At 46.0% G+C, this 17846-nt stretch overlaps 1 protein-coding gene across 2 annotated transcripts in view; it reads left to right on the forward strand.

The window, feature by feature from the left end:
- The window catches only part of Pcsk6 (proprotein convertase subtilisin/kexin type 6), a 183874-nt gene that overhangs the window by 48284 nt on the left and 117744 nt on the right, over positions 1 to 17846 (forward strand). For both annotated transcript variants that reach the window (XM_021633268.2, XM_021633269.2), the window contains exons 3-4: positions 16517 to 16621; positions 17279 to 17422. In XM_021633268.2, the coding sequence (XP_021488943.1) occupies positions 16517 to 16621; positions 17279 to 17422 (249 nt within the window). The remainder of the gene's footprint in view (positions 1 to 16516; positions 16622 to 17278; positions 17423 to 17846) is intronic.

Consider the following 17846-nt stretch of genomic DNA (forward strand, 5'->3'; position numbering starts at 1 on the left):
TTGATGCTCCAGTAGCTGCAGAGTCAAAATAAGAGACGTGGAGGATGCATTGTCTCTCCTTTGTTTTAAATCTTTGTGGTGTTTTGTTTGGGTTCGGATCCTGGGGAAACTAGTGCCTCCTAAACGCTAAGGAAGTGCTCTACCACTGAGCTACGTTTTTCAGCCCCGCCCCCTTTTTTGTTTGTTTTTTTGTTTAAACACAGAGTCTGGATAGCGTTCCTTGGCAGAACTTTTGGTCCTCCTGACTCAGCCTTTCTAGTAGCTGAGACTACAGATTGGAGCCTCCAGCCCTGTTGTCTTACACCTTCCTAGAGTACATAACAGGGCAGGCGTTCCTTTATTTTATTTTATTTTTTCAAAAATAGTAACTGTACAGTAGTGGAATGTGGAGCTGCTCAGAAGGTCTTATCCCGGTGAGGCCATAGTGATGCTAACACAGAAAGCTTGTACATGGACCATGCAAGCAGGGTGGCAGCGGCATGTTCCAAGGGGTTCCAGTGGCTGGATGCCCTAGTCCTACCTGTATTCAACAGCCAAGCTGTTCCATTGATGCATTTTGGGTGCGTTGAAAGGACTATGTTTGGTTTGGGTCTGGAACAAAGTGTTCCTAGGGATTAGATATCACTATTTGAGACAGGGACTCATTCTGAATCACAGGCTTGCCCAGAACCTAAGTGTAACCCAAGGTGACTTAGAACTAACTTACGGCAATCCTGCCTCAGCTTCCCAAATGCTGGCTTGTAAGGGATTCCCTTTGAGACCACCAGTGGGTGGAATACTGATACGGAGACCTTTTGTATTTATTATAAGCATATGGCACTATAGCTGGGCAGATCCTCAGTTATTTTAACCAACTCCACGGCTCTGGCCCACATCCTGCCATGTGACTAGGTACCCGTCCATCTTAGTCTCTAGGCTTGGCTCTTACTACTTCCTCCGTGTTGGGCTGGCAACTGCTGCACCTTCCCACAGCCCCTCTCTCTGCCAGAAGTCCTGCCTCCCTTTCTCGACTCAGCTATTGGCCGTTCAGCTCTTTATTTGATGAATCAGAAGGTGAGGGAAGAGGATGTTTACAAAATACAATGCAGCCAAAGAGTAACAATACCAAAGTCCAGCTTGTAATCAGATCTCTGCCAGTCCAGAAATCGGCATTTGAATAATACATGGATAACCTTTACACAGTGCACAAAAACATCACTCCAACGCTGGCATTGCCATTGAGAGCCATACCCTGCAGTTGTATCCTTGAAGGAAGCAGAAGGAAGGACAGACTTCCTAGGGCAAGGCTCTGGCAGGTAACTTTTTCCAAATAAAAAACCCCTTTTACCCAGTTTCTTGGCTCCTGGCATGGCTGCCATCAAAGCATCCTGCCAATAAAAAAATAAAGAGGAAAAAGGTGAAAAGCCTGACCACCCCAGCCTTGCTTGGAACCTGCCAGTGATTGTTTGGCTGATTGTCGCCTTCAGATCTAATTAAAGCTTTAACCCCAGGGAAAGCATATAGGCCAATTAGGAATTCAGAACCACAAATGAAATACCTCTGTCTACACAGTCTTGTTTTAAGGCAAGCCAAATGAATCTGCTGTCTGTCTGATGAATATTTACTTTGCCTAGTCATTTCCAATCTGAAGAAATTAGATGTTTCATAGAATTATTTAATGTTGTCCCTTATCTCAACCATTTTCTTACGTTAGCAAAGCCATTTATGATAACTTTACGTCTGGAAAACCCTGTAATTAATATTATTAACAAAATGAAAAGATGATTTAATATTATTCAGAGACACTGGAATGTAGTTGTCCATTTGCTGGGATGACCAAACTGGAAATGAATGTTGCAGTGTTTCGGAGGAAATCCAGGCGGATTCAGATGGTGTTCTATTTTACCTTGCCTCTCTGTTGTTTCAAAGTGCTTTGATGAGTGATGGAATTTACAGTCCACCTCAACATCATGTAAAACTGATGGAGCATATGTTTGTTTAAACAAAACACAAGGGGGAGGCAGTGAATGGGCTGCTTGTCTTTACACACAGATACGTGAGCATTGTCACGCCTACCAGGCATCTCCATGGTCCTCTGCCGGCATCTGCCAGAACTTTCTTTGCATCCTTTTTTTTTTTTTTATCATATATATACATATATTTATATATGTGATATATAATGGGTGTATGGGTGTTTTGCCTGCATGTATGTCTGCACCACATGCATGCAGTTCCTGTGGAAGCTAGAAGAGGGTGTTGGATCCCTTGAAACTGGAGTAACAGACAGTTGTTAGCCAACACAGGGGTGCTAAGACTTGAGCTCAGGTCCACTGAAAGAGCAGTCACTGCTCTTAACTGCTGAACTATTCCCTTCCGTACACTCGTAACTGACTTTTCCTTGATTTCCCCCACCCCGTTTTTGAAAGGGCTATTTTGCTTTGCTTTACTACTGATCAGCCCTACCATAGGGAGAACAAACGTCTCGTTCCCAGTGTGCAGTATTGGTCACTGGGGTTTTCTAAGGGCTGCCATTTAAGCAAACTGGAAGCATTTGTTTTTTAACTTGTCCTTTTGCTAAACGTCTGGAGAAGGGCAGATGTTGCAGAAGCTTCGGCCAATAGCTGAAAGGGCTCACAAATTTTTTAAAAATTACTCGTCCTGATTCCGTTCCAAGCTGGCTTATAGTTTAGACCCTGCTGTCTGTGTCTTCCAACCTTACATTTTAGCTCGATGACTCCGGTTCCCTTTCCTTTCCTTTGGTTCTCAGCCAGTTGGATGACGGAAATGGAAAGATGGAGATGTTATTGGAGGGACCTCCAGTGGCTGCTTCCGGGCTGTTGGGAGGACCTTCTCTTTGTTGCCTCCTGTCAGTGGTGCTTTAATGCTTCACAGTCCTGGCGTGATTTCGGGGGCTACAGCGAGCATTCTGCTTTGTGGGATGGGACTTTGCCCCAGAGTTTAATCAGAGCTTGGGTTTCCTTCCAGCAGTGATGCAACGTTTAAGGAGATCCTTCCCTTAACCACAGATGGAATTTTATCTGATAGTTTGTGTGCGAGAGCCATTCGAATAACAAACAGTGTTCCTGGCAAACAGGAGCACACAGACAGTGAGCAACCACAGCGGTCCTGGGGGTCAATGTGCTATGTAATGGAAAGGCTGCTCCTGCCCAGGATGGATCTGTCCACGTGGTTGGGGAGAGTGCTCTAGCCACCCTGACTGGAGGTCTCATAGACCATCACTCTCTTCCCAAGCAGTACTGAAGGCAGCCACATGGCTGTCTCTTCATATTTTCAGCACAGCAAATCTGATTTCAGGTGCATGGTTGTTGGCAATTGGCAAAGGGTTTGAATTTTAAAACGCACCTTAAAAGAGAACGGTTTGTAATTTTACCTGCATACTTGGCACTTCTCAGTGACACCCAGAAGGCCTTCAGGCTCAAAGAGAGCTACTCCTTTGTGTTCACTGGCTTGAGTTGGCAACACTCCCCCCCCCAACTCCCCGCCTTGCTTCATTGGTGGGGGCCAGCCCCTTTCCTGAATTGCCTAGTCCACATCCTTATTTCTCACCTGGATTACAGCACTGCCCTTTTAGCTGTCCTCCTGTGAGCCTCCTTGTCACCTCTGCCTAAGCTCTCCACACTGCAAAGGGATCCCATGGAACACTCTGTTGTCACTTTCCCGAGTGGGCCCAACTTCCACCTTTTGGCCCTCTGTGGCCCCCTGAGCCCACCCACACCAGCTTTTAATATCCCCTACCCCTTGAAGAACTTCACAGTTCACTCCTGCTCAGCCTTTGCTCAGATTTGCACCCTATCTCTCCCCACCTTTCTCTCTGATCTCAAATATCTATGCTACCAGGAAGCCAGTCAGTCTATGGGAATCCTCAGGCGGGGTCTGCTCTTCCTACAGGTTGTGCATTTGTGTTCTAGATTTAGCCTGGAATGGGTGCACACAGCAGTATTTGATAGGAGCAGCAGCCATGACTGGTAGTTTGCTTAGGATCTTGTCAGTGATGGACACGGAGCTGGCAGGGAGCAGCATATGAGATCTCCAAGTCCTAGAACAGGCAGGAGCAAGCATCCAGTATTGCTACAACCAATAGAAGCAGTGGAGGGCAATGGGAAGGCAAACCAGTCAGATTCGTGCATTCTCTTGGGGAGAGGAGCTCAGACAGGGAAATGCAAGTCCATCCCTTGCCAATACAGCACAAAGTTGTTGAGAGCCAAGGCCACATCTCGTTTGTTTTTATCCCCTTACAAGCCCAGCAGTTGCCCAGTAAAAGCTAACAGATGCCGGATAAATGTTTATTGAAATGTCTCTCAATTTTCACAGGCCAGGCTTGTGTATACAATCACTATGTCTCTTCATTTGCATACCAACTGCTTTCTATCTAAATGTTTTAGATATAAATTGTGGTTCACCCTAACTCAGTTATAATAAAACCCGCACGGGAACCTGAATTAAGAAAGTCTTATCACATGTTGCTGAAACCAAAATGATAGACACCCGGAGTGTGGACCGGTATCTGCTAGGGTCGCTGTGACAAAGGGCCACAGGCTGGGTGGCCTCCATAACAGCTCCCCATGTCTCACAGTCATGGAGGCCAGGAGGTGAAGGTTTCAGCTGGGTGGTTTCTGCCAAGGTCTTTGCACATGGCTGCATCCTTGCTGTGTCCTCACATGGTCTCCCTCTGTGCACATCTGTGTCCTAATCTCAAATGAGGACATCGGTAATAATGGATGAAGGCCTACCCTAATGACCTCACTTTAACTCAATTTGTCTCTTTAAAGACTGTCTCCAGAGGTTGGGGTGTGGCTCAGTGGCAGAGTGAGTGAGTGAGGCCATTCATGAGTTTGACCCCCACAGTCTCATTCTGAGATATGGGCGGGGGGGGGTTTAGAACTTTTAACATAAGAATCTAGAGCAGTGGTTCTCAACTTGGGGGTGTCGAATGACCCTTTCACAGAAGTCTCCTAAGACCATTGGAAAACACAGCTATTCACACCACAATTCGTAACAGTTACGAGGTAGCAACAAAAATAATTTTATGGTTAGGGTCATCACAACATGAGGAACTGTATTAAAGGGTCACAGCATTAGGAAAGTTGAGAACCACTGATGTAGAAGGAGACACAATTCAGCAATAACAATAATCGACCAAACTGGGTTGTGGCTGCAGGCTCTGTTTTCAGTGATGGTTGATGGGGAAAACAGCACCATCTATGTCCTTCAGCATAGTGAGAAGTAACTTACAAATGAACGAGCAGCTTTAATTTCCCAAAGTACCCACTACCTTGCTGCTCATATTCTCATCCCTTCCTTGTGATGGTTAAGACAGGGTCTTCTAAACTGATTTCAAAAATGGATTCTACAGTGTTTTTCTGTGGCTGCAGATGAAGAGGTATGAGAGGGTCACTTCCCTGTTGCCTTGAGACATGAGAAGGTGATGATGGTGGGATTCTAGACTGAGTTACTTCCTGGGTTTCCTAACTTTTTCTCATTGTCTACTACCCTCATTGTGGGTATACAGTCGGCATAGCAACCTGACATTTCCTCCATGCCAACCCCAAGCAGAAGAAGTGCAGCATTCCAGGTGGGTTCAGGCATCCTACTAAGACCAGCTCAAAAGAAGCCAGTAACCCATGGTGACAATTCCCCTGTTCTCTAAGTGACAGTTGTCACTCTCATGCCTTACACACACAGAAAACAAACAAACAAAAAAACCCTTTCATCTCCATGAACCTGGCTTAACCCCATGATCTTTTGGTTATTGGTGTCCCTGTTTCATTTAATCCATCAGTTTTATTTCCTTGGTCTGACATAGTATATTGTCCTTAGTTTAAACTCTTAAAGTGACCAGACAACATTTTTTTTTAAGGGTGGGAGAAAAAGAGTAGGGGATAAGGAAGACCTAGAGGCATCTCTGTCTTTGCAGTATATTCCAACACTAAGGGGGCAGGTTGGGACTTGTAGATAGTACATGTCCCAAGACTACAGGTAACACCAAAGCCTTACCACAAATAGAGAGCCACCAATCTCCGAGACACAAGGGGGCCTTTAGCCTACTCAGAAATGTGGGTGGCATCAGGAGAATGAGAAGCAGAACGGAGGCCCAAACCAAGGCTAGTTTCTTAATGTTGAAAATTCTCCCCTTCAGTAAGAAATGTATGTGTTTCCTTTTATATCCTAGTGATGTATAAGACTGAAGGGAGGGTGAAAAGGGGTGGCCAGAGCTCTGTCTCTTCAGGTTTGCTCCACTTCCTAATCAGAGTGGGGCTGTGGCCCCTCTGACAAACTGCTCAGGGTTGTGGAGGACAAAACCACATGCCCAGTCTTGCATTTCCATACAGTTCCCAGGACTCCAGCCTGTCTTTAGAGACAGGGCCCAGCCTAACTTCTCCTTAGATCTACATGCAGGAGAACAGTACACACAGTGAAGTGGCACCCAAGCTGCAAGCTGTGGTGTAACCATTGGTGAACACTGCCCTCATCACTTAACTCTCCATGGAGCCTCTTGTTGAGCCCTGCGGCAGGTTGAATGTTGGTGTTTAGTGCAGTCGTCATTGGTTGAAACTAGATGTTTCACGCTGTTGTGTGCAAAGGGTCAGAAATGGGCTGGCCACACATTGACAGTTTGGAACTGAAGGTCTGGAAGGGTATCTGCCTTTTTTTTTTTTTTTTCAGCTGCTCTTCAGGGATCTTTAGGAGTTGATAAATTGATGATTTCTCGATCCTGGGAACACAGCCCCTGACTTCCTCTACCAATTTACATGATATGGAGTTAGGCTACCTTACTGTACAGAAGTCCCTCTCGTCCTTTCACATTCACAGACTAGAGTGTGCTTCTCTTTGAAGCCAAAAGGCAAGGGAAAAGAGAGATGCCAGGAGCTGTCTCCTTTGCACTGGGTACAACTGTGCGTGGAGCAGAGTCCATCCACAATTCAGTAGAGACCCTCTGCTGGGTGCTTAACAAAACTTTACCAGCTTGGTTCTAACGCCTGCTCTTGCCTGACAGGCTGTGTCGGAGCCTTCAGTACAGAGGTGTCTGTGAATGCCCTCTGTCACCGTAGCTCCATCCACACCACAGACCCTAAGCTCCCTTATAGAAAGCGGGCTCTATGGGGAGGCTTCCTGGGGTTCCTGAACCGGGGCAGGAATGGGCTTGACAGCGGTGTGGCTTTGGGCAGAGTAAAAGCAGAAATGTGTCAGCACCATCACATGGGAAGGACTTTTCAGAACAGCCCTTTGTTGCTCATGACAACTGGACCATATATCAACGGGGCTTCTGGTCTGGCAGTGTGCCTCCTGCTCACAGAAGAGGAAAGAGCTAAGGCTGCCACTGGGACTGTACGAACCCAGAGGCAGCCTCAGTGACCCTTGACCACCGGCAGGGCATTGACTGCGGTCCTGTCAGGGTCTCCCTCCCCTCCCCGCCCCCACCTCTGCCTCCAGGTCTCTGCTTGTTTGTGTGGGCTCCTATGACTGTCTGCACCTTTTATCTGGTCTTACACAAGGACATTCCAGAGAGGCTGGATTTTTAACGTGACTTCTAGAGCAAAGTTGGACATGTGCTGTAAGACAAAGAGTATGGAACCTTCTTTATACCTGAAAGTCTGTCCCAGAGCAGAGAGCGTTGTCGGGTAATTTTGACATAGATTTTAGCAGGAAAGAAACGGAAATGGAGAAAAGGATACAGATCAGAGTAAGTTCAAAGAAATTAAGACGCTTTGTACCAGTTTGTGCTCGGCGAGATTTCTGTGTGGTCAGCCTGGTGTTTAGGAGCATTGTTCCCATCCCAAATCACTTGTCATTGATGTTCCATTAAAAAAACAAAACAAAACAAAAAGCAACTAAACAAACATCATGCAATAGTCGATACCCAAGCTGGGTGTGGGCATGCCAGAGTACGCCTGGGTTCTAGCATTAGTGGGCTGAGATGATTGTGAGTTCAAGGCTGGCCTGAGCTACAGAGTGACTTCCAGACTAGCAGAAGCAACATGGTAAGACCTTGTCTCAAACGTAAAAAGAAATCCATCTAAGTCATATTTTTAACTTAGAAGTATGTTTTTAAAGGTCAGTTTGTGATGGTTTCTTATATAGGACTTGAAGCATATTCATATTTAAAATCTGAATTGTGGCTTCATTTCTTCATCTAGGAAGCATTAATGAACTCCATCTAATTGCCAAGGCATTGCCTAGCACAGTGAAATATAATGGAGACAAGATATATATATATATATATATATATATATATATATATATACACACATATATCCTATATACATGTGGATAATTAGACCACTGTTTTAAGTTCATCTTTATATCACTATGACAAATACCTGAGATAAATCAATCTAAAGAGAGGAAAAGTGGAGGGAGGAATGAATGAGAACAAAGTTTAATGGTGCATGTATGAAAATGTAGCACTTTGTTTGACAGCAAAGTTTGATTTTAAAAGAGGAAAGTTTGCCTCGGATCAGTTTCAGAGGTTTCAGTTCATAATTGCCTGGTCTTATTGCAGTACTTCTCAAACTTCCTATTTGCTGCAACCCTTTCTTCCTCATGTTGTGGTGAGCCCCAACCATAAAATTATTTTCATTGATACTTCATAACTGTAATTTTACTACTGTTATGGATTGTAAATATCTGTTCTTTTTAACAGTCTTAGGTGAGCCCTGTGAAAAGGTCATTTGATCCCCAATGGGGTCATGACCTACAGGTTAAGAACAAATGCCCTCTGCAAAAAGTTTGGCTATGAATCTCATCATATGTTTTGATACCCTGCTGGGTAGAGGCCCTCTGTGATAGGCTCCTGTCCTGTTCCCTGTTTTCTCCCTGTTCTGATGCCTATCCCATTTGCCCTACTGAATGAGGATTGATCATCTTACCTAGGGATCTCCTTCTTGATTAGCTTCTTTAGCTATACAAATTTTAGTATGTTTAACCTATATTATATGTCTAGTATCCACTTATAAGTGAGTATGTACCATGTGTGTTTTTCTGCTTCTGGGATACCTCACTCAAGATGATCATTTCTAGATCCCACTATTTGCTTGCAAATTTCATGATTTCTTTGTTTTTAATTGCTGAATAGTATTCCATTGTGTAAATGTACCACAATTTCTCTATCCATTCTTCAACCGGGGGACATCTGGTTGTTTCTAGCTTCTCACTATATTACAAATAAAGCTGCTATGAACATGGTTGAGCAAATGTCCTTATTGTATACTTGAGCATTTTTTGGATGTATGCCTAGGAGTGGTATAGCTGGATCTTGAGGTAGCACTATTCCTAATTGTCTGAAAAAGTGCCAGATTAATTTCCCAAGTGGTTGTAGAAGTTTACATTCCCACCAGCAATGGAGGAGGGTTCCCCTTTCTCCACATCTCTCCAGCATGTGTTGTCACTTGAATTTTTGATCTTAGCCATTCTGATGGCTGTAAGGTGAAATCTCAGGGCTGTTTTGATTTGCATTTCCCTGATGACTAAGGATGTTGAGCATTTCTTTGAGTGTTTCTCTGCCATTCAATGTTCCTCTATTGAGAATTCTCTGTTTAGCTCTGTACCCCATTTTTTAATTGGGTTACTTGATTTGTTGCTGTTTAACTTCTTGAGTTCTTTCTATATTCTGGATATTAGTCCTCTGTCAGATATAGGGTTGGTAAAGATCCTTTCCCAATCTGTAAGCTGTCTTTTAGTACTGATGACAGTGTCCTTTGCTTTACAGAAACTTTTCAGTTTCATGAGGTTCCATTGATTGATTGTTGCTCTTAGAGCCTGTGCTGTTGTTGTTCTGTTAGGAAATTGTCTCCTGTGCCAATGAGTTCCAGGCTCTTCCCCACTTTTTCTTCTAACAGGTTTAGTGTGTCTGGTTTTATGTTGAGGTCTTTGATCCACTTTGATTTTAGTTTTGTGCAGGGTGATAAGTATGGATCTATTTGCATTTTTCTACATGTAGACATCCGACCAGCACCATTTGTTGAAGATGCTGTCTTTTTTACATTGTATGGTTTTGGCATCTTTGTCAAAACTCAGGTGTCCATAAATGTGTGGGTTTATTTCTGGGTCTTCTATTCGATTCCATTGATCCACCATTCTGTTTCTATGCCAGTACCAGGCAGTTTTTATTACTGTTGTTCTGCAGTACAGCTTGAGATCAGGGATGGAAATGCCTCCAGAAGATCTTTTATTGTAGAGGATCGTTTTAGCGATTCTGGGTTTCTTGTTGTTCCATATGAAGTTGAGAATTTTTCTTTTGGGCCTGTGGCAGCACATCACATCATAAAGAGAACAGGTGACAGAGAAGGCTGAAAAGACACAGAGGAAGGTCCAGGCTGATATTCCCTCAAAAGCACACCCCAGAGACATAACTCCCTTCAACTAGCTCCCCCTACCCAGTGTTGCGGATGAAACCTGTGACCCTGCTAGGCAGGCAGTCTACCACTGAGCTATATCTCCAGTCAAGACCCCACCCCTTAAAGGTTATGCCACCTCTCCATAGCACCACAGGCTGGCTAGCAAGCTTTCACCATACTCATAAACCAAAGCAGCCCAAATCCGTGCCAAGGTCACTGAGACATGGGCTTACTTGAGTTTAGGACTCCAGTCAGGTTTTTATTTTCCAAGTTTCTTACCTGCGAGCTCAGAAGATGATCAATATGTACTCTTGCCTCTTGCCATACATTTCTCGCAGGGAGAAAGTTTGGCTACCCCACGTAGACACTGTAAGGCGCCTGGTGCAAAGACGGTGAATGAAGCTTTGGTGGGAAGTGATAGCGAAGCCTGATGCCAGAGAAGCGTGAAGACTTCCTGTGTGCACTGGCCGGCTGAGGAGAAGGGTCTTTTAGTCTCATGGTCTTATCATAACGCACAATTCATTTTGTTCAATTTTTTAGGTCCCCATAGTATTTCTCAGTCTCAACACAGTTTAAAAGTCCAGAGTGTCTTCCGAGACTCAAGGCAACTACTTTTAACATATAATGGCCCAGAATATATATTACTGTCCCAAAAGGGAGGAATGAGAGCCTAGGGAGGAATATTGGACTAAAGCAAAACCGGATCCCAGCAAAGCAAACACAACCTTGTAGTTCCCCTGGTATCAAGGGCTCTTTCCTTCAGGCTTTTCTGCCACTGACACACATTCCTCTCTTGGCTGCTTCCACTCTGCCTGCAGCTCCCTTTGGCAGAGGTCTAACAGCTACAGCATCTCCAGTATCTTGGGACCTCGACTGCAACCCAGGCTTCAGCTTCGGCTTTGGCTTCACACCTTCAGAAAATGGCCTTTCGTGGCCTCTTGCCCTCTCAGCACTTTCACAGAGACTCCCCAGCCACACGCTGCATGGCCTCATGGCTCTCTGCATCCACAAAGGAAGAATCCATGACCCTTTCCCCCTTGAGTCCTTCGTGCCTCTAAAGCCAACAGCAAATAGACAACCCTGCCAAGTTTGGCTGCCAGCTTGGGGTGGCCCCGGCCCCCTTCCATCACATTAGCTTTTTGATTCAATTGCTTCCTAGGAACAAAACCCACGGAGGACTCTCACAGGTTGGAAGCTTGGCAGGGCAGGGTCTTCCCCTTAAGGACATCCTTTCTTTTGTTCCGGTATAGATCAACCCTCTTCTTAATGATGCTCAACTCCACGAAAGATAACCCCTCTTCCAGCACAGGCTTTGGATGTAACATTAAGCATTTTAGTGGTTTTTTTCCTCTCCAAACTGTACATTTTGTGTGTTTTATGCTCCTCTTGTTCTTTTTAATTGCAGACCTGCATAAGAGTCATTAATAATAACCAAGCTACAGATTCAGTATTATGCTTTGAAATCCTCTCTGCCAGAGAAATTGGACCATTGCTTTTTTACTTAGCCTCAGGCAAGTTCTTAGGACTGGGGTGGAAAGCAACCAAATTATTGCCAAATGTCATAGGAATGGACTGTAGCCCAGTTCCTCATTGTTTTCCCTCTGAACCCTCTTTAGCCATCACGGCCGCCATTGCTTTCAGCACTACTGCCTTCCAGGCTCCTAGTGGAATGGCCCATTAAACTCTTGCTTACAGCATTTAACCTCTTTTCTAGCCCCGCCCAAGTTCCAAAGTCTTCCATATTCCTTCAAAACAACAGCATAATCAGGTTCTTCACAGAAGCAGCCCACTCTCTGCTACCAATGCCTATAGTGGTTACTTTTCTGTTGCTGAAGATAAAAATTCCACAACTAACACAACTTATAGAAGGAAGGCCTTGTGTGGGCTTACAGTTTCAGACGGTTCAGAGTCCAAAATGGGGCAGGCGTGGCAGCAAGGGGCAGGCATGGGGGCTGGAACAGGAAGAGAGAAGCAGGGAACAGGGAGAGCTAACTGGAAGTGGCAGAGGCTCCCCTCCCCCCTCAAAACATCTGAGCTCATAAGAGACAGTCACATTCAAACCACTGCTAGGGGCAATGCTTAATCCTACAGAGATTCTCTTGTTGCTTTTCCTAACAGAGATAATTACATATGCAGGGCAATAGTTCAAAAGAGACATTACCCGTTCTTGACTGTCACCATTTGCTTTCAAATTCTACGATAGCGTCAGTTCCGTGAGTGATACCATAGAGACCCTCAGTGATACGGTCCTCTGCTTTAAATCACATGGCCGTGGACAGAATGAGAGTCCATGGACACGCCTGTGGGAAAGGAACCTTTTGCGCTCATGGGTGGGAATTATTTCTGATGGGAGAGATGAAGCTTCAGCCACTTGGTTTCAGGACATGACAATATTTCTGGCCTCTCAGAGTAGCCAGGTAGTTCTTGGGCTCCAACCTGCAGGCACCCAAGCAGAGCCTCCCATCTGGCTGAGGTGGAGGCCTGGTGTGTTGACCTTGGTCAGGAACCAAGTATGCTTACACTCGTCTCCCCAGAACCTAGCAGTGGACCCATGGAATGCTTATATGCAGCTCTGTTGAGTGAGCAAGTGAATAAGTGACCCCAGGATGTCTACTATGCAGAAAAATCAGCTTGGAAAATAAATAGCACATTCTCTCTTTATGGTGGTCAGGAAGTGTGATTGGGAATCTTGTTGCCCTTTCTCTGCGATGGGTTAGAAGTTAGGCAGAAACCAAAGCCCAAGAAGAGGACTGGGTGACAACTAGCTAAAGTAGCCATTGTGCCTATGCTGACCTTCTGAGTTCTTGTCAGCAGAACTGCACCCTAGACACCCCCATGCTGGGCACATAACCCATGCTATTTGGTTTCATTGCCCTGACACTGGTCACAGCAGAAGCTTCTGATGAGCAGGCCTATCACTGGAGGGCAGGAGGAGCTACCATGCCATTGGGAACTCCTGATCATGCTACGGATCCAGTGCTGTCACAGCCATGCCCAGAACTCTGCCAGCATGGGGATCTTCCCCAAAACCCAGCAATGGCCAGGAGCTGGGATGCTCAACTCCTCCAGCTGGCAACTCCTCACTGGAAACTTGTTCCCCCACCTCATCCACCCAGGCCTGGGAGAGCATAGCTGCCTCCTCGGAGTGGAAATGAGGCCTGTGGCACTGGGGCTCTGGGTGTTTGAAGTAGCTTTGAGTCCAGGGCTCTCAGCATGGCGGAAGAGATGAGGTCATCCCAGGGATGCAGAGCCTGAGGAGTCCACTGTGTTTTCCCACAGGGTGTTCAGCAGATACTGAAACACTGCCTTACATCTTTCACACCAGACAGAGCTCTCTTGCTCAGGTGGTGACATATGTGGGGAAGTTGTAAAATGTCATCACTGGGTGTTATGAGCAAAATGTCTCATTTCGTCCTTTTTATTCTCTCTAGGAGTCTCTATCTGTGGCGCTTATAAATTACCTAGGACTTGGGACTGAAGCTCTTAAAATGTCTAATCCAAAATGGATTTTGAGCCCTTTGAAGGATTTCTTTGTTGTTGTTTTGAGAGAGTGTCTTGCTTTGTAGCTCTGGCTGGCCTGGAATTTGCTTCCCAAATACTAGGATTGAGGTGTGGGTCCCCACACCCAGCTTTCTTGCAGGGTTTCTTTCCTTTTTTTTTTTTTCTTTTCTTCTCTCTCTTAAAAGTTTTTACTGATTCTTTGTGAGTTTCACATCATGTACCCTAATCCCATTCATCTCCCCATCCCTTTGTATCCAACAATCTTCCCTTGCAACCTCCCCCTCCCAAAAGAAAATAAAAAAACGACAAAAATATACATTAAAAAAACATCTGGTAGAAGCTGTAGTTTGTGATAGTGTGTCTCACAGTCCATACCTCTCTTTGTCCTCACATCTTTACTTGGAAATGTTCATTGCAATGAGTCATTGGTCTGGTTCAAGGCCTCTGGATCCTCACTGGGACTCCTTTTGGATATCCTGGTGTTTCCCTGTGTCATGGAGATCCTGAAGCTTTGGATCTGCAGTACCGGCCCTTTCACATGTTCTAGCAGTTTCCATATGCAGTAGATGTTGGGGTGGGCTAGCTCAAAGCCCTGGATCTGGGTCTTTGTGGTAGCTGAGTTGGTCAGCCTGCCAGCTCGCCTGTGCCCACACCACCAGGACCAGCTCTGCAGCACTGTCCCAAAGCTGTAGCCAGCAAGAGGTGGGGTCAGCTCTCCATGTCCCCGGGCCAGCTCACCTCCACCCAAGCCACCAAAGCACTGTGCTGCCCAGGCAAGGTCTTGCAAGGTTTTGAATAAACCTAGTACATAGATGATTTATAGATCATGTCAGTGGTGGGTACTTCTTCCTCCGTGTGTTGTCCCGTATACCAGGGAGGCTTTGACATCCATGCCTACTACCTGTGAAGCTACCAGTCAGAAAATGGAGAAGTTGATGTTTAGAGAAGGGAGGGAACTCTTTCCATGGATCCAAAGGTACTTCACACCCAGCCTTTTCTGGGACAGCCATTCCAGCTTCCAGGACCAGCCTCGAGTCCTCATTTAAGTAGCCTTGAATCCCCTTGTCCTTCATACCTCTCTCCAAAGTCTATGCCAACTCCTATAGGAAGCCTGTCTTGTTTAGAGTGACATCACTCTACTGTCTGCTTGGTGGGAGCCCCAAAACGGGGTCCAGAGAGAGCAGGGCCTCCATGCAAGATCACGTTCTCATCTTTGCAGTCTTGGCCATGGCTTGAACCCCAGCTGCAAGCATTGTTGAGGGGCCAGCCAGCCCAGCAAGCCCAAAGAAAATACTTCCGCTGCCTTGGGTTTCTAAATAGGTTCCAACAGTTGGAAAAGAATGTACATACATAATGTGCATAATGCTATGTGCTGGGCACTGGTGTGAGTGTTTTGTAGGCACTGTGCCTACAGTGGCCTCTAGAATTCCTGGTGATAGGCCCATTCTACAGACAGACAAACAGAGGCTCAGGAGGCACCAAGAGTTGTGGGGCTGAATTTTATTCCAGGCATTCTGAGTCCTAGACTTCTGGTCCTCTGTGCCATTTACTCCACCTTTCAAACTGTTGCTTGACCATGAAGGCAAGTCATACTGTGTGAAAGAAATTTATAAGACCCTCAATTATAAGTCAGCGCTAGCCAAGAATTGCTGCTGTTAGTACTTTGCTGTTTCCATTTCTAGATCTTTCTCTGTACATCCTTTGGTGCTGTTTCCTGCTGTTGCCCAGATCTCCAATACTATGGTCATGTCCGCACTAGAAGAGGGTTTCTGGTACCCGTGTGAATAAACGGTTTCTTCACTCTCTCATTCATTCATTCTTTTCCATGCCTGTGTTTTCTTCTTAGGAACAATAGTTGTTTGTCCATTTTCTTGGCTTAGACCTTCCCAGTCTATTGTTCTTAGTAGAATAACTTCCAAGTCTGTCAGTGTGGTGTTATCACCACCCCTACCCCCATTCATAATAAGCCATCCGCTTTCAGATGTGGTCACAGCGCTATCCAGATCACCTTCTGTGACTCAGGATCTTGCAAAAGAAAACCTATAGTGCTTACAAAAGGCTGAAGGTGGGAGGTCACTTTAAAAAAATTAGTCTTTTATCTATCATCGACCTAATTGTCTATCTATCTATCTATCTATCTATCTATCTATCTATCTATCTATGATTAGTTTGTGTTCACACACACACAAATGTCACACACAGTGCAAGAGGATAACTCTGGAGTTGTTTCCGTCCTTCCATCTTACATTTGTGTGCTGCCTTTACCCACTAAGCAAACACGTACACACATGCGCACGCGCGCGCGCACACACACACACACACACACACACACACACACACACACACACACACACGTGCGTGTTTATGATTGTACCACAGCATGCACGTGGAGGTCAGGGATCGGCTTTCGGAAGTTGGTTCTCTTCTTCCACATCGCTTCTGAGATAGGATGTCTTTGTTGCTGCTTCACTGTGCACCCCAGGCCAGCTGGCCCTCAAGCTTCTGGGGACGTCTCCTGTCTCGGCTTCCGCATCTCACCACAGGTGCTGGCTTAGAGATAAGAGCCATTGCATAGTTTTTGGTTTTGATCTTTAAGGTGCGTTCCCGGGCTTAACCTCAGGCTTTTCTTCATAGAAACATCGTACCTTTAAATAACTAAAATCTCCCTTTCTTTCTGGTAGGTGAAATGGCTCCAGCAACAAAAAGTGAAGCGCAGGGTCAAGAGGCAGGTCCGGAGCGACTCTCTTTATTTCAACGATCCCATATGGTCCAACATGTGGTACATGGTGAGTCAGGCGGTGGGGCCTCTGTCTTCTCTGGACACTAACACGCTATACCTCTGAAGCGGGTTGGCTTTCTCTGTGAGTCCCCAGACACCCCCAGGCAGGCCTTCTTCATCTTGACTCTAAGCCCTCTACATCGGTGGTGCTCAGTCTTCCCGATGCCATGACCCCCAACTTTTTTGTAAAATCTTTTCGTTGCTACTTCATAACTATAAGTCTGCTACTGTTATGAATAGTAATGTAAGTACCTGGTATGCAGGAGATCTGTACAAGACCCCCAGACCCCCAGGTCGAGAACTTCTGTTCTACATGCAGGCACGAATGAGAATCCAGAAAGGGCTCTGGATGGAGGGAAGGGCTTTGCTGTTGTCTGGAGGATGGCCCGAGTGGTGAAGTCTTGTCCTTGGACAGTGCCTCCAGTAGGAGACGGTGACATTGGCAGCCACACTGTCAGATGCAGAGAAGACCAGGGATCCCCCACACATGGGGAAGTCTTTGCCAAGGTGGAGCCCGCTGTTCGTCATTGCTTCCTAACATGCCCACCCCTGTCTGGGTTGCCGTGCTGTGCCCGGTTGGCATCAGGACCGTCCGGGCTGGCATTCTGTGGCTGCTCAGCTTCAGAGGTGCCTCCCCTGGGTGTCATGTCCTCTGTGTTTGCAGCATTGTGCTGATAAGAACAGTCGCTGTCGGTCGGAGATGAACGTGCAGGCGGCGTGGAAGCGTGGCTACACGGGAAAGAATGTGGTGGTGACGATCTTGGACGATGGCATAGAGAGGAACCACCCAGACCTGGCCCCCAACTATGTGAGTCCAGCCTCGGAACTGCCACACATACTATTCAACCACACCATAAAGGTTTAACCACTTGACGACCAAGTATCTCGGGAATTAGTGTATGCCAGGTTTATTAAAGGTTATTAAATCCATAAAGGTTGCCTTTCCTCTTCCCCAAACACATTGAGTCAGGGAATAGTGAAAACCATGCTGGGAAGGGTCAGGGATGCTAAATTCTGCTACCCCTCTCTCTGCACCAGAGGGACACGCCCATGTGTTTGGGTCACAGGCTTCTAGGAATGTGACCTAGAGAATAGACAGAGTGTAGAGCTGGACACAGTGGAGAGCCAGTCACAGAGAACCCCAAATCTTCTCTCAGTGCTGTGACCCGCTTGAGATCCCAGGCAAGCTGCCTAATTTCTCTGTTCCTGAGTGTAAAATGGGGCTGCTAAGA

Source organism: Meriones unguiculatus, chromosome 14, assembly GCF_030254825.1.
Source record: "Meriones unguiculatus strain TT.TT164.6M chromosome 14, Bangor_MerUng_6.1, whole genome shotgun sequence".
Lineage (NCBI taxonomy): Eukaryota > Metazoa > Chordata > Mammalia > Rodentia > Muridae > Meriones > Meriones unguiculatus.